Below are 27,276 nucleotides of genomic sequence, written 5' to 3'. Positions count from 1 at the left end.
CCAAACATACCAACAAAATAAAATAAATAGGATAGAAATGCACAAGTAAAATAAATAAATAAATAAATAAACAGAGTAATAAATATGTACAACCATATATACATATATACAGGTGCTGTGGGGAAGGGAAGGAGGTAAGATGGGGGGATGGAGGGGGGACGAGGGGGAGAGGAGGGAAGGGGCTCAGTCTGGGAAGGCTTCCATCTGCCTCCTCGATTGTGGCCGCGGTTGCCAACGTCGGGCCAGCATCAGGCGGGCTTGGGAAGTTGTGAAAACACGAGCCCTCGGCGGGCACGGCCACCCGGCCCTTTCTTCCGGGAAAGGGCGCTACCGTACTGAGCGCTCGGGAGACTGCCGAGTCCGCGGAATCGGCGGACGTGTTCCCGGTCCATCATCATCATCATCATCAATCGTATTCATTCATTCATTCAATCGTATTTATTGAGCGCTTACTGTGCGCAGAGCACTGTACTAAGCGCTTGGGAAGTACAAGTTGGAAGCATATAGAGACGGTCCCTACCCAACAACGAGCGCTTACTATGTGCAGAGCACTGTACTAAGCGCTTGGGAAGTACAAGCTGGCAACGTATAGAGACAGTCCCTACCCAACAGTGGGCTCACAGTCTAAAAGGGGGAGACAGAGAACAAAACCAAACACACTAACAAAATAAAATAAATAGAATAGATATGGACAAGTAAAATAAAATAGTCACTTCTCCTACTGAACCAGGATTCGGAGCTCCTCGCGGGCGGGGAACGTGGCCTCCGGCTCTGTTGGATAGTCCTCTTTGAGCACTCGGTACGGTGCTCGGCACACCGCGCGGTAAGCGCTCAATAAATACCAGTGAGGATGACTCAGAGCCATGTCATCATCAACGGATCGCCTCTACTTGTTGCCGAATTATAATAATAATTTTTGTACTTGTTAAGCGCTTACTATGTGCAAAGCACTGTTCTAAGCGCTGGGGAGGATACAGGGTGATCAGGTTGTCCCATGTGGGGCTCACAATCTTAATCCCCATTTTACAGATGAGGTAACTGAGGCACAGAGAAGTGACTTGCCCAGAGTCACACAACTGGGACAACTGGAGGAGCGGAATTTGAACCCATGACCTCTAACTTCCAAGCCCATGCTCTTTCCACTGAGCCACGCTTGCTCTGCACACTATAAACGCTCGATAAATACGACTGAATGAATGAATCAATGTGGTTTAGGGCAGCGTAGAAAACCTGAGCATGGGTTTCCCTCAACCGATGCCAACTGTTGGAATTCCCTTCCCTTCCTTGCACCCTTGGTGAAATCACTGACGGCCCTCACCGCAAGCCTGCTTATCCTCCAAACCGTCATCACCTGACAGTGGACTTGCTCACAGAGCGAGCACTTTTTTTTCCTTAACATTTCGCCTGCGACGGTTCAGAGATTATCTAAGAAACGAAAAGATTATTGAGCAGAAGTCAGGGGACCTGGGTTCTAATCCCACCTCTGCCATTTTCCTACTGAGTGACCTTGGGCAAGTCACTTTGATCGTCTGGGCCTCACTCTTCTCTGCTGTCAAACGGAGATGTGGGCAGTGAATGTGTCATTTTATTGTTCATTCATTCATTCATTCGCTTCTAGCTATTGAGCGCTTACTGGGTGCAGAGCACCCGTACAACAATACAGTACAATACAACAATAAACAGACGCATTCCCCACCTACGACGAGCTTATGGCCTAGAGGTACAATTGTTACATTGTACTCTCCCAAGCGCTTAGTACAGCGCTTTGCACACAGTAAGCGCTCAAGTAATACAACCGAACGAACGAATCGAATATCTGTTCTACCTCGGCCTCGTGAGCCCGTGTTGGGCAAGGACACGTACTTCCCTTCCCCTCCTTCCCTTCCCCACAGCACCTGTATATATGTATATATGTTTGTACATATTTTTTACTCTATTTATTTATTTATTTTATTTGTACATATCTATTCTATTTATTTTATTTTGTTAGTATGTTTGGTTTTGTTCTCTGTCTCCCCCTCTTAGACTGTGAGCCCACTGTTGGGTAGGGACTGTCTCTAGATGTTGCCAATTTGTACTTTCCAAGCGCTTAGTACAGTGCTCTGCACATAGTAAGCGCTCAATAAATACGATTGATGATGATGACACGTCTGATTCCCCTCAATCTATCCCAGCGCTCAGCACGTCGGAAGCCTTAATAAAACACCGTCACTACTCTCCCACCAGTAATTTCTCTTCGATGCCTTGAATACTCCAAAATTCACAGTTATTTACTGAGTCCTAACCGTCTGCCTACTCCTAAGTTCCCGAGAGAGGCTACACCAGATGAGAAAGAGACGCTCCCTGCCCGCAAGGACCTTGCCATCTAATCTCTGCTTTTTATGACTGGTCATCATCAATCGTATTTATTGAGCGCTTACTGTGTGCAGAGCACTGGACTAAGCGCTTGGGAAGTACAAATTGGCAACATATAGAGACAGTCCCTGCCCAACAGTGGGCTCACAGTCTAAAAGGGGGAGACAGAGAACAAAACCAAACATACTAACAAAATAAAATAAATAGAATAGATATGTACCAGTAAAATAGAGTAATAAATATGTACAAACATATACACATATATACAGGTGCTGTGGGGAAGGGAAGGAGGTAAGATGGGGGGGATGGAGAGGGGGACGAGGGGGAGAGGAGGGAAGGGGCTCAGTCTGGGAAGGCCTCCTGGAGGAAGTGAGCTCTCAGTAGGGCTCCCAGTCGACTCCCAATAAATAATAATTGTGGTATTTGTTAAGCGCTCATTATGCGCCGGGCGCTGTACTAAGTGCTGGAGTGGATATGATAGGATGGGGGACAGTCCCTGTCCCCCGGTGGAGCTCACAGTCACGTTTTACAGACGAGGGAACTGAAGCCCAGGGAAGTGAAGTGACTCGCCCAAGGTCACACAGCAGACAAGTAGCAGATCCGGGATGAGAACCCATGCCCTTCTGCTTCCCAGGCCCAGGAGCTATCCATTAGGCCACGCCGCTTCTCACGTCCACGGACTCCGTAAGACGGACCCGAAGTCTTCGAATCTCTCCATGCATCAGATCAATCAATCAATCAATCAATCGTATTTATTGAGCGCTTACTGTGTGCAGAGCACTGGACTAAGCGCTTGGGAAGTACAAGTTGGCGACATATAGAGACGGTCCCGACCCAACAGTGGGCTCGCAGTTCAGATGGGGCTTTGGCATCAACTGTGAGCTAAGGATTAAAAGTTGGGCAGGTTGGGGGCTGACAGATTGTTAAAGCTAAAAATAGTGAGTATTACACAAGAACGGGGAGTTTCTACTCTCGAACACCAACGAAGAAAACAAATAGCGGGCTTGCTTTCTAACGCTTCAAATGATTTCCGTGGGCTTCCCTAAGGGACTGTTTTCCACCCTCGTCGTTTTCTCTCAGTCATTCCTGGTTTGATGCCACCTTCAAGGGAGAAATCAATCAATCAATCAATCATATTTATTGAGCGCTTACTGTGTGCAGGGCACTGTACTGAGCGCTTGGGAAGTACAAGTTGGCAACATCTAGAGACAGTCCCTACCCAACAGTGGGCTCACAGTCTAAAAGGGGGAGACAGAGAACAAAACCAAACATACTAACAAAACAAAATAAATAGAATAGATATGTACAAGTAAAATAAATAGAGTAATAAATATGTACAAACATATATCCATATATACAGGTGCTGTGGGGAAGGGAAGGAGGTAAGATGGGGGGGATGGAGAGGGGTCCAGGGGGAGAGGAAGGAAGGGGCTCAGTCTGGGAAGGCCTCCTGGAGGAGGTGAGCTCTCAGTAGGGCCTTGAAGGGAGGAAGAGAGCTAGCTTGGCGGATGGGCAGAGGGAGCAGGGCATTCCAGGCCTGGGGGATGACGTGGGCCGGGGGTCGATGGCGGGACAAAGAAGAGAGGCCGCGTGGCCTGGTGGAAAGAGCCCAGGCCTGGCAGTCGGAGGACCTGGGTTCTAATCCTGGCTCTGTCCCTTGTCTGCTGTGTGACCTTGGGCAAGTCCCTTCACTTCTCTGGGCCTCACTTACCTGATCTGCAAAACAGGTTTCAATCCCCGTCCTCCCTCCTACTGAAACAGTGAGCCCCATGTGGGACAGGGGCTGTGTTTGACCCAAGTACCTTGTATCTACTCCAGTGCTCAGAGCAGCGCTTAGCACACAGTCAGGATTTATTAAGTACCATAATAATGAATAATAATAGTAATAACGCTACGGAAGGAAAGAACATCTTCAGAGCTTTCAGCCTGGCTCCAGAAAGGAGGCCTTCAGGGACCCCCAGTAATAATAATAATAATAATGACGGCATTTATTAAGTGCTTACTATGTGCAAAGCACTGTTCTAAGCATTGGGGAAGTTACAAGATGATCAGGTTGTCCCACGTGGGGCTCACAGTCTTCATCCCCATTTTACAGATGAGGTAACTGAGGCACAGAGAAGTTAACTGACTTGCCCAAAGTCACACAGCTGACAATTGGCGGAGCCGGGATTTGAACCCACGACCTTTGATTCCAAAGCCCGCGCTCTTTTCCACTGAGCCACGCTGCTTCTCAGTAGGCTCGGGATCTGAGGGAACAAAAGCCAATCAACTTTTGCTGAGCCTTCAAAAGGTAAAGTCAAGTGGGAGGGTTGAGTTTTCTTTCTTCCATGATGCACATTAAAAGCCATCTGAAACAAAGCCTGATTTTTTTAAAAAACCTACCTTCACTGCCCCATTAAAACTGCACCATGGCTTTAGTTGCCCATTTTGGGAGGGAGATGCCAAAAGAGAACATCTAACGGCCCCACTGGATTCTCAGACTTTTGATTCCACGAACTGGGAATTTGTGCTGGCCAAAAACGGGCTAGCTCCGCCTCCCGTATCTTCGAAGCCTCCACGGGGACGTTCGAGGTCCGGAGCGGAATCGCGATGCTCGGACCTCAATCCGGGGCGGAAAAGCTTCAGCCCGGCCTTCGTGCCTAAATGCGGCTCACTCCCAAGCCCGGGCTCTTTCCATTGAGCCACGCTGCTTCTCTGCAGGGGGTTCCAGGCCAGAGGGTTATTATCATCATCATCATCATCAATCGTATTTATTGAGCGCTTACTATGTGCAGAGCACTGTACTAAGCGCTTGGGAAGTACAAATTGGCAACATATAGAGACAGTCCCTACCCAACAGTAGGCTCACAGTCTAAAAGGGGGAGACAGAGAACAAAACCAAACATACTAACAAAATAAAATAAATAGAATAGATACGCACAAATAAAATAAATAAATAAATAAATAGAGTAAAAAATATGTACAAATTATTACAAAATTATTACAAAATTACAAAAAATTAAAAAAATTATTACAAAAAATTATTACAAAATTATTACAAAATATGTACAAATATGTAAATATGTACAAATGTATCATTATAATAATGATGGCATTTATTGAGCGCTTACTATGTGCAAAGCACTGTTCTAGGCACTGGGGGGGGGGTACAGGGTGATCAGGTTGTCCCACGGGGGGTTCACAGGGTTCATCCCCATTTTGCAGAGGAGGGAACTGCGGCCCGGAGAAGTGAAGTGACTTGCCCAAAGCTGACAGTTGGCGGGGTCGGGATTTGAACCCAGGACCTCTGACTCCAAGGCCCGGGCTCTTCCCATCAAGCCACACTGATTCTCCAGCAGCGTAAGGGGTAGGCAGCAGGGTAAGGGGTCAGTGGTGAGACTGAGGTCCTGTGAATAGGATGGCCAATCAATCAATCAATCGTACTTATTGAGCGCTTACTGTGTGCAGAGCACTGGACTAAGCGCTAAGGCCAGTGTTAGACGAGTGTGGGGTTGGTTTGGAATAGGAGAGCAGTGAGGTGAAGTAGGAGGGGGCAAAGAGATTGTGTTTTCAAGCCGACCTGTTGCCAACTTGTACTTCCCAAGCGCTTGGTACAGTGCTCTGCACACAGTAAGCGCTCAATAAATACGATTGATTGACGGTGAGGAGTTTCCGTTTGATGCGGTGGCGGGAGGGCAACCACCGTCTAAGACTTTCGACGGTGACTTTTAGACCGTGAGCCCACTGTTGGGTAGGGACTGTCTCTATGTGTTGCCAACGTGTACTTCCCAAGCGCTTAGTACGGTGCTCTGCACACAGTAAGCGCTCAATAAATACGATTGATTGACTGATTGATTTCCAGAGCGGTCCAGCCGTTTCCAGCCCAGAGGTAGGAAAACCCAACAGCCTGCAGGTTTATCATGGCTGATCTCAATGCCCGCTGGCCATATCTCAACCGTCTTTCTCTGACCCTAAAATCTACCTGAGGTTGACCTCCCCCTAATAATAACGATGGCATTGGCTAAGCGCTTACTATGTGCCGAGCACTGTTCTAAGCGCCGGACTAGATGATTCCCCTATCTCCGGAGACATAAAAATAATAATGATGGTATTTGTTAAGCGCTTACTATGTGCCGAGCACTGTTCTAAGCGCTGGGCTAGATGTCTCCCCTATCTCCGGAGACATAATAATAATAATGGTATTTGTTAAGCGCCGGACTAGATGATTCCCCTATCTCCGGAGACATAAAAATAATAATGATGGTATTTGTTAAGCGCTTACTATGTGCCGAGCACTGTTCTAAGCGCTGGACTAGGTGTCTCCCCTATCTCCGGAGACATAATAATAATAATGGTATTTGTTAAGCGCTTACTATGTGCAAAGCACTGTCCTAAGCGCTGGGGAGGTTACGAGGTGATCAGGTTGCCCCACGGGGGGCTTACGGTCTTAATCCCCATTTTACAGATGAGGTAACTGAGGCACCGAGAAGTGAGGTGACTTGCCCAAACTCACACAGCTGACAGTTGGCGGAGCTGGGATTTGAACCCACGACCTCTGACTCCAAAGCCTGGGCTCTTTCCACTGAGCCACGCTGCTTCATCTCACAGTGCTAAGCGCTCAGTACAGTGCGCTGCACACAGTAAGCGCTCAATAAATACGACTGAATGAATCTCTCGCTGGGTGACCGTAACAAAACGCCTCAGAGCCTCCCGTCCCAGCTGTGGGGGAGAGGGGGGCGAAGGGCCTAGTGGCTAGAGCCCGGACCTGACAGTCAGGGGAGCTGGGTTCTAATCCCGTCGCGTCCCCCACTTGCCCACTGGGTGACCTCAGACAATCAATCGATCAATCGTATTTATTGAGCGCTTACTGTGTGCACAGCACTGTACTAAGCGCTTGGGAAGTACAAGTTGGCAACATATAGAGACAGTCCCTACCCAACAGCGGGCTCACAGTCTAGACGGGGCAGACAGGGAACAATACAAAACATATCAACAAAATAAAATAAATAGAATAAATATGTACAAGTAAAATACCTCCTCCAGGAGGCCTTCCCAGACTGAGCCCCTTCCTTCCTCTCCCCCTCGTCCCCCTCTCCATCTCCCGCATCTTTCCTCCTTCCCTTCCCCACAGCACCTGTATATATGTTTGTACATATTTATTACTCTATTTATTTATTTATTTTGCTTGTACGTATCTATTCTATTTATTTTATTTTGTCAGTATGTTTGGTTTTGTTCTCTGTCTCCCCCCTTTCAGACTGTGAGCCCACTGTTGGGTAGGGACTGTCTCTATACGTTGCCAATTTGTACTTCCCAAGCGCTTAGCACAGTGCTCTGCACATAGTAAGCTTTCAATAAATACGATTGATGAGGATGATGAGTAATAAATACGTGCAAACATATATACATATATACAGGACAAGTCACTTCCCTTCCCAACCCCACAGCCCTTATGTCCATAGCTGTAATTTTATTCATTTCTACGAACGTCTGCCACCCGCTCTACGTTGTAAGCTCGCTGTGGGCAAGGAACATGTCTTCTTTATTGTTACACTCCACTCTCCCAAGAGCTTCGTTCAGTGTGCTGCACACAGTAGGCACTCAATAAATACGACTGACTGCCTGACTTCACTCTGCCTCATTCATTCATTCATTCAGTAGTATTTACTGAGCGCTTACGGTGTGCAGCACGCTGAACTAAGTGCTTGGGAGAGCATGATACAACACTAAACTGACGCGTTCCCCGCCCTCCGTTTCGGAGGGAGCACAGGCCCGGGAGTCAGGAGGTCATGGTTCTAATCCTGGCTCCAACACTTCATCAATTGTATTTACTGAGCGCTTACTATGTGCAGAGCACTGTACTAAGCGCTTGGGAAGTACAAATTGGCAACACATAGAGACAGTCCCTACCCAACAGTGGGCTCACAGTCTAAAAGGGGGAGACAGAGAACAAAACCAAACATACCAACAAAATAAAATAAATAGGATAGAAATGTAGAAGTAAAATAAATAAATAAATAGAGTAATAAATATGTGCAACCATATATACATATATACAGGTGCTGTGGGGAAGGGAAGGAGGTAAGATGCGGGGGGATGGAGAGGGAGACGAGTAACACTTGCCCGCTGTGTGACTCTGAACAAGTCACTCTGCTTCTCTGTGCTTCAGTTCCCTCGCCAGTAAGCTGGGGATGGAGACTGTGAGCCCCATATACAACAGGGACTGTGTACAATCCGATTTGATTGTAGCCACCCCAGCACTTAGAACAGTGCCTGGCAGATATTAAATGCTTAACAAACACCACTATCATTATCATTATTACTATTCTTATTATTATTATTAACTACTGGATCTGGGGGATGGATGGGGGCGGAGGGGATTGGCTCCCGGACTTGTATTTATGGACTGCAGCTCTCTGGGACTCTCCCTACCGGGACAGGGCACTGATCTATTTTATTTTGTTAGTATGTTTGGTTTTGTCACCCCTTTTAGACTGTAAGCCCCACTGTTGGGTAGGGACTGTCTCTATACGTTGCCAACTTGTACTTCCCAAGCGCTTAGTACAGTGCTCTGCACACAGTAAGCGCTCAATAAACACGATTGATGATGATGATGATTTCTCGGCAAATAAAACGCACACACACAAAAAACCCAAAACAAACAAAAAAAAAATAGCTGGTCGCACATCTGGACTCGAAGAGTCTTAACATTTTGTTAATATGTTTGGTTTTGTTCTCTGTCTCCCCCTTCTAGACTGCGAGCCCGCTGTTGGGTAGGAACCGTCTCTATGTGTCGCCAACTTGTACTTCCCAAGCGCTCAGTACAGTGCTCTGCACACAGTAAGCGCTCAATAAATATGACTGAATGAATGAATGAATGAAAAGAGGAATGAGTATTCAGTAATGTAAGAAATAAATCTGCTTCCCCAATTAAAAATAATCTCCTCTAGGAGGTCTTGCCTGACTAATCCCTCACAGAAGCTGGGTCCGGCCTAATTCTCTCAGTGCGTACAATGGTGCTTGACGCATACTAAGCGCTGGACAAACATTAACGATTAGAATAGTGATCATTCTAATATTAATAGTAATAATAGTAATAATTACAGAAGAAATGTGAATCGGTGGAAAGAGCCCGGGCTTTGGAGTCAGTGGTCATGGGTTCAAATCCCAGCTCCACCAACTGCCAGCTGTGTGACTTTGGGCAAGTCACAACTTCTGTGTGCCTCAGTTACCCCATCTGTAAAATGGGGATTAAGACTGTGAGCCCCACGTGGGACAACCTCATCACCTTGTAACCTCCCCAGCGCTTACAACAGTGCTTTGCACATAGTAAGCACTTAATAAATGCCATAATTATTATTATCAATAATAATAATAGTAATAATGATAGTAGCAATAATACAATACAACCGATTGAGTCTCCCATCCTCCCTTCAGCATCACCTATGCAATGATAATGATTAATAATTGTGGTATTTGTTAAGCGCTTACTATGTGCCAGACACTGTCCTAAACACCGGGGGGGGGGAGGGGGCACAATACGGCTCACAATCTTAATCCCCATTTTATAATTATGGTATTTATTTATTAAGCATTTACGATGTGCCAAGCACTGTTCTAAGCGCTGGGGCGGATCTAATCCAATCGGGTTGGACACAGTCCCTGTCCCGCACGGGGCCCCACAGCCTTAATCCCCACGTTACAGAGGACGGAACTGAGGCCCAGAGAAGTGAAGCGACTTGCCCCGGGTGACACAGCAGGCGAGGGGCGGAGCCGGGATTAGAACCCGCATCCTCTGACTTCCAGGCCTGGGCTAGATGAGGGAACTGGGGCACGCTGAAGTGAATGACAACGATGCTATTTGTTAAGCGCTTACTTTGCGCAAAGCACTAGTAACTCGTCCAAGGTTGCACAGCAGACGTGTGGCGGAGCCGGGATTAGAACCCAAGTCCTTCTGACTTCCAAGCCCGGGCTCTATCTAGCCACTGGGCTTCTCCTCCGTACTTGGGGTTGTACCCCTTAAACGCTGCGATCCTCACCCCCCCCCCCCCGAAGCACTGAGCGCTTAGTACAGTGCTCTGCACACAGTAAGCGCTCAATAAATACAATGGATTGATTGAGTCCAGCTCCTCCCACTCTGCCGCTTCCCCTGTCTGTAATTAATTTATTTTCCCATCTCCCCATCGAAGACGGAAAACCCCTTTTGTGGGTAGCGAAGGTGGCTACTAATATTGTGCTCTCCCAAGCGCTTAGTACAGGGCCCTGCACAGCCTTAAGTGCTCAATAAATGTCAAAGACTGATTCAGGCGGAGGATTGATTTTTAAAAGCAATTTCATTTGTGTTTTGATACATAATAATAATAATAATAATAATAATAGTAATGACGGCATTTATTAAGCGCTGGGGAGGTTACAAGGTGATCAGGTTGTCCCACGGGGGGGCTCACAGTCTTAATCCCCATTCTACAGATGAGGTAACTGAGGCACAGAGAAGTTAAGTGACTTGCCCAAAGTCACAAAGCATCCCCCCTGCCCTACCTTCTTCCCCTCCCCATAGCACCTGCATATATGTTTATAGTGTAGTATAGATTTATTACTCTACTCATTTTAGTTGTACATATTTACTATTCTATTTATTTTCTTAATGACATGCATCTAGCTTTATTTCTATTTATTCTGATGACTTGACACCTGTCCACATAATAATAATAATAATAATAATAATGATAGCATTTATTAAGCGCTTACTATGTGCAAAGCACTGTTCTAAGCGCTGGGGGGTTACAAGGTGATTAGGTTGTCCCATGGGGGGCTCACAGTTTTCATCCCCATTTTACAGATGAGGGAACTGAGGCCCAGAGAAGTTAAGTGACTTGCCCAAAGTCACACAGCTGACAGTTGGCGGAGCCGGGATTTGAACCCATGACCTCTGACTCCAAAGCCTGGGCTCTTTCCACTGAGCCACGCTGCGTCTCTAGCTTGATTAACTCTAACTCTAACTTAACTCTAACTTGACTTTAACTTGATTAGCTTGGATCTACCCCAGTGCTTAGAGAAGTGCTTGACACATAGTAAGTGGTTAACAGAGATTGTAAATAAATACCATAATTGTAAAAATATGATATGATATAAATATGATTGAATGAATGAAAGTGGCAGAGTCGGGATTATTCATTCATTCAATCGTATTTATCGAGCGCTTACTGGGTGCAGAGCACTGTACTAAGCGCTTGGGAAGTACAAGTCGGCAACATATAGAGATGGTCCCTACCCCACAATGGGCTCACAGTCTAGAAGGGGGAGACACACAACAAAACAAAACATGTAGACTGTGAGCCCACTGTTGGGTAGGGACTGTCTCTATATGTTGCCAACTTGTACTTCCCAAGCGCTTAGTACAGTGCTCTGCACACAGTAAGCGCTCAATAAGTACGATTGATTGATGTAGACAGGTGTCAAAATCGTCAGAACAAATAGAATTAACGCTATATGCACATCACTAACAAAATAAAAAGAATAGTAAATATGTACTAAGCGTTTTCCAATGGCACATCATTAACAAAATAAAAAGAATAGTAAATATGTACTAAGCGTTTTCCAATGGCTTTTAACACTGTCCAAATATTTCCTAACATAGCGTTGTGATGACCCAGCCAGGAGGAAAAGGTCTCGACTGTATTTTCAACACAGTCTTATAGATGCCTCTTAAAATATCTGATGCAGAAAGAAATAGTTGATACCACCACGACCAAAAATTTCCTAACATAGTGCTGTGATGACCCAGCCAAGAGGAAAAAGTCTCAGTCGTATTTTCAACACAGTCTTATAGATGCCTCTTAAAATATCTGATGCGGAAAGAAATAGTTGATACCACCACCAGCGTCTGAACCCTCCTGGTCCCATAGCGGGGAGATTAGAACCCACGACCTCCGACTCCCAAGCCCGGGCTCTTTCCGGTCGGCCACGGGTAGCTTCCTCTTGAAGGATCCTCCTTGGAGGTTTCGTAAAGACGGAGCTCTTCTATCTTTAGACCCTTAAACCGCTTTAAACGATGCTCGGCTGAAATGACCCAAATATCCAGGGCGGAGGAGCAGGGATTAGAGGCGCACGGCCAATCGTATTTATTGAGCGCTTACTGTGAGCAGAGCACTGTACTAAGCGCTTAGTGTCCGGCATCCAACATCCAGCCCAACATAGGATGCTCAATCAATTCCGTACGGAGCGCGCCGCTCTCCGCTTCGCTGGGAGGAGGCTCCAGCTCAGAAGCTCGGGAGGGGTCGCCGAGCCGGCCTCGGCCCCCGTCATTCATTCATTCGATCGTATTTACTGAGCGCTTACTGTGCGCAGAGCACTGTGCTAAGCGCTTGGGAAGTACAAGTTGGCAACATTTAGAGACGGTCCCTACCCAACAGTGGGCTCACAGTCTAGAAGGGGGAGACAGAGAACAAAACATATTAACAAAATAAAATAAATAGAATAAATATGTACAAGGAAAATAAATAGAGTAATAAGTACGTACGAACGTATATATATATATATATATGCAGGTGCTGTGGGGAAGGGAAGGAGGTAAGGCGGTGGGGATGGAGAGGGGGAGGAGGGGGATCAGTGTGGGAAGGCCTCCTGGAGGAGGTGAGCTCTCAGTAGGGCCTTGAAGGGAGAAAGAGAGCTAGCTCGGCGGATGGGCGGAGGGAGGGAATTCCGGGCCAGGGGTCGACGGCGGGACGGGCGAGAACGAGGCCTAACGGTGAGGAGATTAGCGGCGGAGGAGCGGAGGGTGCGGGCTGGGCTGGAGAAGGACAGAAGGGAGGTGAGGTAGGAGGGGGCGAGGGGATGGACAGCCTGGAAGCCCAGGGTGAGGAGTTTCTGCCTGATGCGCAGATTGATTGGTAGCCACTGGAGAGTTTTGAGGAGGGGAGTAACATGCCCAGAGCGTTTCTGGACAAAGACAATCCGGGCAGCGGCGTGAAGTACGGATTGAAGCGGGGAGAGACAGGAGGAATGGGAGATCGGAGAGGAGGCTGATACAGTCGTTCCACCAGAAGCGCCGGGGAGCTTCCCGAAGCTCGTCGCGGGCAGGGAACGGGCCTGGGCGCTCGGCGCACTGCTCTGCACCCGGCGAGCGCTCGATAAATGCCACCGTTGACGAGCCGCCCGACCTACTGACTTGGAAAGAGCGCGACGGAGAAAGCGTCCAGAGGGAGATGCAGTCAGAGGGGGGAGGAGGGGAAGGAGGAAGGAGGAAGGAGGAAAAAGGAGGAAGGAACAGGAGGAGGAGCAGGAGACACCCAATGAGGGGTGTCTCCCCCTAATCTGGTAGGGCGGCCAGCCGGCGGACTCCACCCTGCAGACCGAGAAACTCATGGGAGGAAATTCACTCTGTATGTTGCCGACTTGTACTTCCCATGCGCTCAGTACAGCGCTCTGCACACAGTAAGAGCTCAATAAATATGAATGAGTTCATTCGATCATATTTATTGAGTGCTTACTGTGTGTACAGCGCTGTACTAAGCGCTTGGGAAAGGACCCTTAGGGCCCCGAGCCCCAGGCAGGACCGGGACAGAGACCAGGGCGCGGCGCTCAGTGCTGTGTTGGACACCTACTAAGCGCTTGACACCTGCCACAACCATCAGTAGGACGATTCTAGTTGACCTGAGGTGTGCCCACTGACGCAGAGAATGCACCAGATGAGCCCGTGGCCCACTGCTGAGGCCGTGTTTAGGTTTCGCCTGCGACGGGCGGGAGGGGGATGAGGATCCAGGCCCCTGGATTCTTTTTTATTTATAATATTTCTTAAGCTCTTCCTATGTGCCAGCGCTGGGGTCGACAAGTTAATCGGGTTGGATCCAGTCCCTGTCCCATATGGGACCGCTGCTGGGTAGGGATTGGCTCTATTTGTTGCCAAACCGGACTTTCCCAGCGCTTAATACAGTGCTCTGCACGGTGAGCGCTTAATAAATACGACTGAATGAAGGAATGACTCACATTCTCCATCCCCACTTTAGATACGAGGGAACTGAGGCCCGGAGAATTGACTCGCCCAAGGTCTCGCAGCAGACAAGTGGCGGAGGCGGGATTAGAATCCAGTTCCCCCCCCGCCCCCGCCCTACCTCCTTCCCCTCCCCACGGCACCTGTATATATGTTTGTACAGATTTACCACTCTATTTATTTTACTTGTACATATTTACGATTCTATTTATTTTGTTAATGATGTGCATCTAGCTTTATTTCTATCTATTGTGATGACTTGACGCCTGTCCACATGTTTTGTTTTATTGTCTGTCTCCCCCTTCTAGACTGTGAGCCCGTCGTTGGGTAGGGACCGTCTCTATATGTTGTCCCAAGCGCTTAGTACAGTGCTCTACACACAGTAAGTGCTCAATAAATACAATTGAATGAATGAATGAATGAATCTAGTACAGCCTCCGGTACAGTCGGCGGGCCATCAGTAGCACGACTGAACGCAGACAGACCGACGTCCATGAAAATAAACGAACGGGCGCGAGAGAGAGTAAGCCATGCCCGTGCTTCTAAAATGCAGCCATCCTGACCCACTTCAATTCATTGATTCGTATTTATTAAGCGCTTCCTGAGTGCAGGGCACCGTACTGAGCGCTCGGGAAAGTACCATACAACAATAAACAGTGACAGTAAGTCACTTCCTTATTCCTTCAAGGATCCCGCACTCCAAGTAGCTCTCGGCGAAGTATCTTGGCCAGAAATTAAGGCGACTAAACAGCTCTTGCCTTTTCAAGGCAGTCGGTCTGATTAGCGGTGATTTTCTGAATAATAGTAATAATAGTATTCATCGAGAACTTAATATGCGCCAAACACTGTCCTGAGCATTGAGGCCGAGGGAAGATAATCCGATCGGACGCAGTCCCCGTTCCAACGTGAAATTTGAAATGGGAGGGAGGACAGACGCTTGATCTCCCTTTTACATATGAAGAAACAGAGGTACGGAGAAGTTAAGAGGCTTGCCCGAAGTCACAAGGTGGACAAGCGGCAGAGCCGGAATTAGAACCCGGGTCTCCCGCCTCCCAGGAACAGGCTCTTTCCTTTACAGCAGGCTACTACTTGTAGACAAAATGGGAGACATTTATATAGTATTCCGCTAGAAGCTAAAAATGGCAAGCTTTTTTCATGAGGGTCCACGGCATTAATTTTTAATTACCGGCCCTAATGCTATGTGGATGAGGCACTTAGCAAAGCATTTTACCTCCTTTCAACAATTGCAGTTTTAATTATTTAAGTCATTCTCTCGCTCAAAAAAAAAGTTGTAACTGTAATAATCATTGTGGCATTTGTTAAGCGCTTACTATGGGCCAGGCGCTGTTCTAACCGCTGGGATAGTTACAGGATAATCGGGTTGGACACAGTCCCTGTCTCATGGGGGGCTCCCGGTCTCAATCCCCATTTTCCAGATGAGGGAACTGAGGCCCAGAAAAGTGAAGTGACTTGCTCAAGGTCACACGGCAGACAAGTGGCGGAGACAGGATCAGAACTCAAGCCTGGGCTCTTTCTACTAGGCCACGCTGCTTCTTAAAAAACATTTTCACGTGATGAAAATAATAGTTAAGTGTTGAACGAGCATTAATTGCACAAAAGGGCTCCATTACATTAATGATAATAATAATAATAATAATTGTGGTATCTAAGCGCTTACTACATGCCAGGCACTGTAGTAAGCGCTGGGGTGGGTGCCAACAAATCGGGTTAGACGCAGTCCCAGTCCCATGTGGGGCTCTCCGGCTCAATCCCCGTTTTCCAGATGAGGTAACTGAGGCCCAGAAAAGTGAAGTGACTTGTCCAAGGTCACACGGCAGACAGGTGGCAGAACCGGGATTAGAACCCAGGGCCTTCTGACTCCCAAGGCGGGGTCTATCCGCTACGCCTTGCCGCTTCTCTACATTGTGGCTCGGTGGCAAGGTTGTGTGATTTCTGTTCCCTGCAGTTGACGGATGGCGGTCCGATTCAGAGTGAGTTACTCTTCGCAGCGTCCTCCTAGGCGACCATGGCTCGTCTTCTTCCGCCTCTCAGCTGCTCGGCTCTTTACTCCTCAGGTTATTCCCCTTTTGCTCTAAGTTTCAATCAATGGTGGTTACTGAGCGCTTACTGCTGGCAGAACACTGTACTAAGCGCTCGGGAGAGTATGCCAGAGTACTCTCCCAAGGGCAAACTGCAAACCATTCAGTCTGCAAAACCCTTCTCTAGAACAGGGGACGGGAAGGAGGACGCCCAGGCCACAGGCCGTTGAACCCGCTCAGCGTCCCCGCTACCGAAAGAGGGAAGCGCATCCGGCTGTCCGTCTCCACAGAGACGACGTTTCCTAGAGTTCCGGGGTGAGAATTCCCCACGTTCCTGGGTGTGGATGGTGAGATGGAAGAAAAACCCAGACAACCGTGCCAGGCAGGCGAAGAAGAGAAGAATCCCGTCCCAGCTCTCCAGAAGCAACGCTTCTCACGACAATTCTCCTTTCGGTGTTCCGGCTTCCACATCTTTGCCCGATTCAGCGAGATCCAAGATATTTATTTGTTACGTCTACCGACTCTGTCGCGCTGCGCTTTCCCAAGCGCTTAGTGCAGTGCTCGGCCCCCCAATCAGCGCTCAACAAATACCACTGATTGAGGTGTCGGCCTAGAGGACCGTAAGAGAAGACGGCAGGGTCCCCATGCAAAGGAGGTGGGTGGGGGGGTAAAGGAAATGTTAGACTGAAGGACATCTGAAAGGATTATCCTTCCTCCGGCAGTGGCATCCAAGGTAGAGGGCGGGCACCACTTTCAAAAAGATCAATATGACCCCGAGTGCAAAGTGTACCATTTAAAAGTCCCTCAGATTCCCCTCAAGGAGTATTTGCGAGTCAGGGTGTACCTTCCCCCTCCCCTTGACACCTTCCCGGTCCTTCCCTCTAGACTGTAAGCTGGCTGTGGGCAGGGAACGTCTCTACCAACTCTGTGATCCCGTACTCTCCCAAGCGCTTGGCAGTCCGTCAGCGAGTCAATCGTATTGACTGGGCACTTACTGTGCGCAGAGCAGCGTGCTAAGCGCTTGGGAGAGCACGGCGGAACAGCCGGCGCTGCGAACACGGTAGGTGCTCAGGCAACGGATCGATGGATGGATTCCCGAGGGGGTGTTTCCGGTCCATGACTGGGCTGGGTGCCCGGAGCCGGTCGGGGGGATGGACGGACGGACAGACGGACGGACTGACGGGAGGGAGCGTCGGAAAGCCGAGATCCAGGAGCAGCGTGGAGAGTGGAGGGCCCGTGTCTGGAGGTTAAGGCGGGCGGGCGGCCTCAAAAGGGGGCTATTTTCTTTTACAACACTCGGGCACGCCTGCCTCCTCTCTAATCAGAAGGTGACTCTGAGAATTTCAGAGCAGCCTTGTTTAGACGCTCCCTTTGTCCATCCTGCTTAGCCCCACTTTGGGCCTGCCCTTCTGCTCTCAAATCCTTGGAATTTTTCCAGGACTGCAGCAGCGTGGTTCCCTCGACCGCCTCCCGCCCAGGGGCCGGCTCCGCCGCTTCTGGAGACGCGAACCCGAGGAGGAATCGTGTAGCCAGGGACGCGCGGGGCGTGCCCTGGGGCCCGTCCGTCCTCCGGGGCACCCATCGTTCCGGGATCACCCCGTCCGCTGCTTCGGAGAGCCGGGGAAGGAGGCTCCCGGACAGCGGGGAAGAGACGGCGTTCCGGGTGGCGGGGGAGAAGGTCCGCACAGACACCAGACGACACGGGGCTCGCACGCGGACGCGGCAAGGAGGGCGGTCGTTCGCTCCGGGTTCGCCCTCGATGGAGCGAGACCCGGGATCCTGAGGGGAGTCCCCGGAGAAAACGGACTCGGGAGGCGGGGCGGGGAATTCGGGGTCCAAATGGGGGCCTCCGAGGGAGGTGGCGAAGCACTTCCTTGGCCGGTCTTTAATCTGACTGACCTGTTTGGAACGACTGAGGTGGAGGGGGTTACCCCGGAGGTGACCTCTCAAGCTTCTTCGGGCCCAGAATCCTCCGGTCCTGCGGCTTCCCGCGCTGATTCCTCATGACCAAGTTTCTAGAGCGGGTTAGTTTTTACAAATCTGACGTCTGGCCAACCTTCCCAGAAACTTCTTTCTAAACATTCTACTATACCCTCAGGTTTTTGAGCATAGGTGATACTCACCAAGTCACCTCCAATGCAGAGACCGTCTAACACGGAGCTCAAAACGTCACCCGTTAACGGCACTTTGACATTCAAAAATGACAAGAATAATATACCTGATCACCGGAGGAAGAGCCAGAGAACAAACCTCCCCAGAAAACCCACCATATAAGGCTCAAGATCACCGCTGGCCCGCCTCAACAAAGTATTGCAACAAAGAAGTAAAAAGCAAAGCGCCTGCAAAGGCATTTACATATGTTTTTAAAAGGCAAATTGACGGGCCTATTTTAAAGCTACAAACTGAACGGTCGCTTATTAATTAGGTGCCAAGCTCGGTAAGCCTGTTGCGACCAGAAGAACGCATCTGCCAACTCGATTGTACTGGACTCTCCCAAGCGCTTAGTGCAGTGCTCTGCACGGAGTAAGCGCTCAGTAACACCACTGAATGAATCACAGTATGTTTGATTGTATTATCCTAGCTCTGTTGGACTTCCATCCCCACCCTTTTAGAAAAAATAAAATAAAATCAAAGACACCCAAGACCTTTTCCAATCAAGGAAAACTAGCATAAACAGAGAGAACTGGACAGAGATGCAAGCTGGAAAAAATCAAAAAAGGCGCTGCTCCTATCTGAGGGCGTCGAGAGAGGATTCGGAGGCCCCGGGTCAGGCTGCGTTTGCTCTTTTAGGGCCCATTTTGAAGATTTAAGGGGCACAAGCAAATCTCCTTTAGAGAAGCTCAAAAACCAAATCGGGGTATAATCACGCTCAAGGGGGAGTCCAACCGAAAATGAAACTGAATTCAAGGCAATGAAGATCGCCGGGTCACGCTCAAGGATCACATTCAACTTGCATCACGGACCGTGTAGATTTACCTCTATTGTAGGGTCATATTCGTCCACAAAATGATTCTGAATGAGCTGAATTGTCAAAGCGCTCTTGCCCACGCCACCAGCTCCAACGACCACAAGCTTATACTCTGTCATTTTCAGCAGACCTTGAGGAAAAAAAAAAAAATGGACTAATTAAATGCTTTTCCTATGGTCGGCGCAATCCACGCTCTTGCAATATGGTCATTTTAGCGGGGGGTGAGGGTGAGGCGAGAGGAGGGGGGAAAAAACTACTTTTACGCAGAACTACTTGCGAAATGGGAACGGCTTCAATGAATTGGATGATGACGATGATGACGAAGGGTGCGAGGGGGTAAACGATTAGACGCGGGTTATGTCTCTCTGTGGAAATCGGCTCAGGTGTCCACCGTGCATTTTCGGTCGAAACTTCACGGACTCGAGGTGGAGGGGGCAGAACGAAATTGCAGAACGCGAGCTAGTGTCGTCCCGTGGCAATCGGCTCAGGTGTCCGCCCTACATTGTCGGTCGAAACTTCACGGACTCGAGGTGGGGTCGGGGGGCAGAACGAAACTGCAGAACGCGAGTTAATCTCGTCCTGCGGCAATCAGCACAGGGGTCCGCCCTACATTTTCGGTCGAAACTTCACCCACTCGAGGTGGGGAAAAACACAGAATTTCAGAACGCGAGTTAGGTCGTCGTGTGGAAATCAGCTCAGGCGTCCATCCTACGTTTTCGGTCAAAACTTCACCCACTCGAGGTGGGGAGAAAAACAAAATTTCAGAACGTGAGTTGGGTCGCGGTGTGGAAATCAGCTCAGGCATCCGTCCTACATTTTCGGTGGAAACGTCACCGACTCGAGGGGGGGCGGGGGGGGAATGAAATTAAAGAACAGGGGCCCGCTTTCTTCTCGGACGTTAATGAGTCCTCGGGCGGCGATGCGATGCTAAACACTAAAAGGAGGCCCGAGACACCCCTCTGAGCAGGAGCGGCTCTAACACCGCCAGGTGCCAGCGAATCTATACTAGACACCCCCTGGTGTGCTCCACCAGGCACACCCATAAGGCTGTTGGGGGGACGGGGGAGGAGAGAAGGTAAAGCAGCCTGGCTTAGTGGCAAGAGCTCGGGCTTGGGAGTCGGAAGATAATAATAATGATGGGATTTGTTAAGCGCTTACTCTGTGCAAAGCACTGTTCTGAGCGCTGGGGAGGTTACAAGGCGATCAGGTTGTCCCATAGGGGGCTCACAGTCTTCATCCCCATTTTACAGATGAGGTAACTGAGGCTCAGAGAAGTGACTTGCCCAAGGTCACACAGCAGACATGTGGCGGAGCCGGGATTCGAACCCATGACCTCTGACTCCAAAGACCCGGGCTCTTTCCACTGAGCCATCAGGAAGATGCAGGTTCTAATCCCAGCTCCGCCACTTGTCGGCTGTGTGACTTTGGGCAAGTCGCTTGACTTCTCTGGGCCTCTGACCTCATCTCGGAAAACGGGAACGAAGACTGTGAGCCCTCCGTGGGACAACCCGATGACCCCAGCGCTTAGAACAGTGCCTGGCACGTAGGAAGCGCTTAACAAATACCATAAATGACATAAATCGACTATGGTATTGACTCCCCTGAACGATTCAAGCCCCCAGACGGACTTGTGGCCGGGATTTCTGAACTAGGCCGACCCGCTCCATGGAGCAAACCGAACTAAACTGCCAACTCTCCCCTTCACCTGGACCGGGCGAGGGTCTCGTGTCGTTTGTCCCGGGGAGGTTTTTCCACCGCCCTCTGACCCAAAAAGGACGAGGCGAGGGCCCCCGGAGAATTACGCCAGCTCTCCTCAGCCCGTGGCGGGACTGACGGGCAACTCCTTGCCCACAGTGACCAGACGGGAGGGGCCGTCAGCTAAGATCGAACCCGGCTGGACACTGCACTAAACTAGAGCTTTTTCTTTTATAATAATACAAATCCCGGTGAAACCGCCCACTATTCCGCGTCAGGAATCCGATCGGGGATGGCTCTGATCGTTTCCCAGAACACGCAAGTAAAAAAAGAGTATTTGAAATCGGTAGTTTAAGCGGAGGGTGATTGAAAAGAAGAGTTACAGTCTACTTTCAGAGGGAAACTCTCTTTTGAGGAAGGCTACGAGACAGAAGAGATTACATCTTCTGGTTCTGTCGTGCCGCGGAAAAGATACGCCTTTTTGGAAGAGAGGTAGAAGAAAAAAGGAATAAAACGCACCGGCCAACTCACTCGATGGCTCAGGGAGGATGGCTATGCTAAAGCCACGGATAATCTAGGGTCTTCATCCATTCGGCACCCCACCTCTCAAACCAGACTGAAAAATTTTTAGCAACCCGCCGATGACCTTCCCGTGCTGGTACGACCAACCGGGTGGCCAAGCGACCCAGAAAGGGGGAAGAGGAGTCGGAAATCTGCCCGCCCTGGAACCCCCAGGAAGATGGGAGAATTCTTCAGAAAACGGGTCTCAAAGACGATCCGTTGATTCTTGCGTCTACCTGGTCCCGGGCGGCCCGCGCGGTTTCAGGATTTTCGGTCGGCCGAATTGACCGAGCGCTTCTTGGGCGCCGAGCGTGTACTGAGCGCTCGGGAGAGTCCGGTAACGACAGCCAGGAGACGTTCCCCACACAGAGCTTCCAACAACGGGCCTTCGGGCCCCGTCCCCGCGGGGCCCGGCCTGGAAGGAGCGTTCGGGCGCCGGGCAGGTTGTCGTCGAGCTGGCGTGCGACGGGGAGGGAAGGGCAGGCTCCGACCGCCGGCTCCCTCGTCGTGGCGCGCGGTGTCGGAGCCGGACCCCGCCAGGATGAGATTCCCGTGGGAGCTGCGGCTTCGGGATGGGGCGGACGAGGAGGTCGGGTCGGCCTCTTCCAGCGGCCCTCGTTGGAGCTCGGGTCTTGGGCCCGTCCATGCTCGGCACATAGTAAGCGCTCAACCGACATCATCATCATCATCGCCAGCATCCCTTGTGTACGCAGGCTGGGTGGGTTGGGGGCATCTGGGTCTGGCATTTTGGACGGGCGCTCAGTCCAATGCAGGATGGGCCGGTTGAAGGGTCCCCGGTGCGGGGCAGCAGGGGGGATGGCAGCGGTCCTGGGGGGTGTGAAACCCCCCCTCCCGCACACCCAGAGGGGGCTGAGGGGGGACCGCCCTCCTTCCTCTCCCCCTCCTCGCCATCCCCATCCCCCCTGCCTTACCTCCTTCCCCTCCCCACAGCACCTGTATATATGTATATATGTTTGTACATATTTATTACTTTTTATTTACTTTACTTGTACGTATTTATTCTATTTATTTTATCTTGTTAATATGTTTTGTTTTGTTGTCTGTCTCCCCCTTCTAGACCGTGAGCCCGCTGTTGGGTAGGGACTGTCTCTATATGTTGCCAATTTGTACTTCCCAATCGCTTAGCCCAGTGCCCTGGACACAGTAAGCGCTCAAGAAATACGACTGAATGAATATGTTGCCAACTTGTACTTCCCAAGCGCTTAGTCCAGTGCTCTGCACACAGTAAGTGCTCAAGAAATACGAATGAATGAATGAATATGTTGCCAACTCGTACATCCCAAGGGCTTAGTACGGCGCTCTGCACACAGTAAGCGCTCAATAAATACGATTGAATGAATGAATATGTTGCCGACTTGTACTTCCCAAGCGCTTAGTACGGCGCTCTGCACACAGTAAGCGCTCCATAAATACAACTGAATGAATGAATGAATGAATGAATGAATGACAGTGGTGGGGGGGGGGGGCCACAGACGACAATAATGAGGCCTGGAGGCCCCCAGCCCACACCTAACTTTCAGGGTGGGGGGGGGGAGGGGGTTTGTCTGTCCGTCCGTCCCCAGCCCCAGGGATAATCTGGGGGTGTTTGTATGGGGTGTGTGTGTGGGGAGTGTGTGTGGGTCGCCCCGATTGTTGGGGTGCACTCCCCCCCCCCCGAAACCCACCCCCATCCCGAGCCGCTGGGCAGGGGGAGGCCCGGGGTGTGTGTACGGATATGTATGTGTGTGTGTGTGGGCGCGCGATTGCGCGCGCGCTTGTGTTTGTGTGGGCGTGGGTGTGTGAGTATGGGTGTGTGTTGGCGATCCCGGTGTGTTGGGGTGCACTTTCTCCGTCCCTCAACCCCCATCCCCACCCCAGGCCGACAGGGAGGGGGGAGAGAGAGAGAGAGAGAGAGAGAGAGAGAGAGAGAGTGAGTGTGTGTGTGTGTGTGTGTGTGTGTGTGTGTGTGTGTCTTCTAGACCGTGAGCCCGCTGTTGGGTAGGGCCCGTCTCTAGATGTTGCCAACTTGTACGTCCCAAGCGCTTAGTCCAGTGCTCTGCACACAATAAGCGCTCAATAAATACGATCGATTGATTGTGTCTGTTCGTCCATTCCTTCATTCCATCGTATGTATTGAGCGCTTACCGTGCGCAGAGCACTGTACTAGGCGCTTGGGAAGTCCAAGTCGGCAACAATTGGAGACGGTTCCTACCCAACAGTCTAGAAGGGGATTTGGGGAGGGGTCGGGGCTACAGCTGCCGGTCCGTCCCCCGCAACCGGGGGGCAGAGAGTGTGTGTGTGTGTGTGTGTGTGTGTGTGTGTGTGTGTGTGTGTGTGTCTGGGGGGGCGGCCAAGATGGAGGGGATCGGGGGTCAGGGGTCAGGGCCAAGTGTCCCCAGGCCCGGGGGCGGAGGCGACCATAACAGTGTCTCCCCGCCGACACTACTACTGCTACTGAGGCCTTCCCACACTGAGCCCCCTCTCCATCCCCCCCCGCCTTCCCTCCTTCCCTCCCCCACAGCACCTGGACACATGCATATATGTTTGTACAGATTTATTACTCTATTCATTTATTTCACTTGTCCATATCTATTCTATTTATTTTATTTTGTCAGTATGTTTGGTTTTGTTCTCCGTCTCCCCCTTCTAGACTGCGAGCCCGCTGTTGGGTGGGGACCGTCTCTAGACGTTGCCAACTCGGACTTCCCAAGCGCTTAGTCCAGTGCTCTGCACCCAGTAAGCGCTCAATAAATACGATCGATGATGCTGATGTTTACTACTCTATTTATCTATTTTACCTGCACGTACCTATCCTATTTATTCTATTTTGTTCCTATGTTTGGCTTCGTTCTCCGCCTCCCCCCCTTCAAGACCGTGAGCCCACTATTGGGTAGGGACCGTCTCTACCCGTGCCAACTTGGACTTCCCCAGCGCTCAGCGCACAGGAAGCGCTCAATCGATCAACCAATCAATCGATCGTATTTATTGAGCGCTTACTGTGTGCAGAGCACTGGACTAAGCGCTTGGGAAGTCCAAGTCGGCAACATCTAGAGACGGTCCCTACCCAACAGCGGGCTCGCAGTCTAAAAGGTGGAGGTGGAGAACAAAACCATACTGACAAAATAAAATAAATAGGATAGGTACAAGTAAAATAAATAAATAAATAAATAGAGTAATAAATACGTGCAATACGATTGATTGACGGGTTGATCGGTGCCGCCGTGACTAAGAAGGGCGTCGGGTCGGCGCGGCGGGTACGGCCTGAGGACCGACGGACCGGACGGGACCGGATGGGACCGGACGGGACCGGACGGGGGGGGGGAAGAGGGAACCGACTCGACGCCCACCTCGCCGCCGCTCCCGCTTCCTCGTCGTCCTCCTCGTCGTCGTCCTCCTCTTCCTCCTCCTCCTCCTCCTCCTCCTCGTCGTCCTCCTCCGCTCGCTCCCGATGGCGGCCGCCGCTCACCGGGACGACGACGGGGACGAGGACGACGACGACGACGGGCCGCCGCCTCTGAGGAGAAGCCCGCGGGCCCCGCCCAGCCCCGCCCCTCCCCCCTCCCGCGACATCGATGCGCTCCGGATCCCCGCGCGCACGCGCACACGCGCGCGCGCCCCGACCGATGCGCTCGGCCCTCACACACCCGCGGGGCGGGGGGGGGCGGAGGAGGACCCAGAGGACGGGACGGGGAGGGCCGTGCGCAACGCCCCCACGGAGGGCGGGGCCCGGAGGGGAGAGGGCGGGGAAGGGCCGTGCGCAACGCCCCCCCGGAGGGCGGGGCCGGCAGGGAGGGAGGGGAGAGGGGGCCGTGCGCACCGCCCCCCCGGAGGGTGGGGCCCAGAGGGCGAGGAGGGGAGAGGGAGGGGGGCCGTGCGCAACGCCCCCCCGGTGGGAGGGGTCCAAAGAGCGAGAAGGGGAGAGGGCGGGGGGCCGTGCGCAACACCCCCCGGTGGGAGGGGCCTGAGGGCGAGAAAGGGGAGAGGAAGGGGGGCCGTGCGCACCGCCCCCCGGAGGGAGGGGCCGGCGGGGAGGGAGGGAAGGGGAGAGGAGAGGGGGCCGTGCGCAACGCCCCCCCGGAGGGCGGGGCCCAGAGGGAGAGAAGGGGAGAGGATTGGGGGCCGTGCGCAACGCCCCCCCGGAGGGCGGGGCCGACAGGGAGGGGAGAGAACGGGGGCCCGTGCGCACCGCCCCCCCGGAGGGCGGGGCCCGGAGGGCGAGAAGGGGAGAGGACGAGGGGGGCCGTGCGCAACGCCCCCCGGAGGGCGGGGCCGACAGGGAGGGAAGAGAACGGGGGGGCCGTGCGCACCGCCCCGCGGAGGGCAGGGCTCAGAGGGAGAGAAGGGGAGAGGACGGGGGAGGGCCGTGCGCACCGCCCCCCAGAGGGCGGGGCTCAGAGGGAGAGAAGGGGAGAGGACGGGGGGCCGTGCGCAACGCCCCCGGTGGGCGGGGCCCGGAGGGCGAGAAGGGGAGAGGACGAGGGGGGCCGTGCGCACCGCCCCCCGGAGGGCGGGGCTCAGAGGGAGAGACGGGGGAGAGGGCGGGGGGGCCGTGCGCAACGCCCCCGGTGGGCGGGGCCGGCAGGCAGAGAGGAGGGCCTTCTATTCATTCATTCATTCATTCATTCATTCATTCATTCATTCAATCGTATTTATTGAGCGCTTGGGAAGTACAAGTTGGCAACATCAATCAATCAATCAATCAATCGTATTTATTGAGCGCTTACTGTGTGCAGAGCACTGGACTAAGCGCTTGGGAAGTCCAAGTTGACAACAGAGACGGTCCCTATCCAACAGCGGGCTCACAGTCTAGAAGGGGGAGACAGACAACAAAACAAAGCATATTAACCAAATAAAATAAATAGAATACGTACGAGCAGCGTGGCTCAGTGGAAAGAGCCCGGGCTTTGGAGGCAGAGTCCGTGGGTTCAAATCCCGGCTCCTCCGATTGTCAGCTGTGTGACTTTGGGCAAGTCACTTCGCTTCACTGGGCCTCAGTTACCTCATCTGTAAAATGAGGATTAAGACTGTGAGCCCCATGTGGGACAACCCAATCACCTTTATTCTATTCTATTTTATTTTGTTAATATGTTTGGTTTTGTTCTCTGTCTCCCCCTTGTCCGTGGGTTCAAATCCCGGCTCCTCCGATTGTCAGCTGTGTGACTTTGGGCAAGTCACTTCGCTTCGCTGGGCCTCAGTTACCTCATCTGTAAAATGAGGATTAAGACTGTGAGCCCCATGTGGGACAACCCAATCACCTTTATTCTATTCTATTTTATTTTGTTAATATGTTTGGTTTTGTTCTCTGTCTCCCCCTTCTAGACTGTGAGCCCACTGCTGGGCGATTGATTGATTCATTCATTCATTCATTCATTCAATCAATCGTATTTATTGAGTGCTTACTGTGTGCAGAGCTCTGTAATAAGCGCTTGGGAAGTACAAGCTGGCAACATACAGAGACGGTCCCTGTATATATGTATATATGTTTGTACATATTTATTACTCTATTTATTTATTTATTTTACTTGTACATATCTATTCTATTTGTTTGTTAGTAGGTTTGGTTTTGTTCTCTGTCTCCCCCTTTTAGACTGTGAGCCCACTGTTGGGTAGGGACCGTCTCTAGATGTTGCCAACTTGGACTTCCCAAGCGCTTAGTACAGTGCTCTGCACACAGTAAGCGCTCAAGAAAT

General features: G+C 51.2%; 1 protein-coding gene across 1 annotated transcript in view; it reads right to left on the bottom strand.

Moving 5' to 3' along the window:
- KRAS (KRAS proto-oncogene, GTPase) overlaps positions 1–25,073 on the bottom strand; it is a 49,403-nt gene extending 24,330 nt beyond the window's left edge. The window contains exons 1-2 of the mRNA XM_038770352.1: positions 24,934–25,073; positions 19,339–19,460 (exon numbers count right to left, since the gene is read on the bottom strand). Of these exons, the coding sequence (XP_038626280.1) occupies positions 19,339–19,449 (111 nt within the window). The 5' untranslated portion in view covers positions 19,450–19,460; positions 24,934–25,073. The remainder of the gene's footprint in view (positions 1–19,338; positions 19,461–24,933) is intronic.
- Between the last annotated feature and the right edge of the window lie 2,203 nt (positions 25,074–27,276).

Source organism: Tachyglossus aculeatus, chromosome 2, assembly GCF_015852505.1.
Source record: "Tachyglossus aculeatus isolate mTacAcu1 chromosome 2, mTacAcu1.pri, whole genome shotgun sequence".
NCBI classification, from domain to species: domain Eukaryota; kingdom Metazoa; phylum Chordata; class Mammalia; order Monotremata; family Tachyglossidae; genus Tachyglossus; species Tachyglossus aculeatus.
Note: the sequence above shows the minus strand (reverse complement) of the source record. Positions and strands in the feature narration are given on the sequence as shown.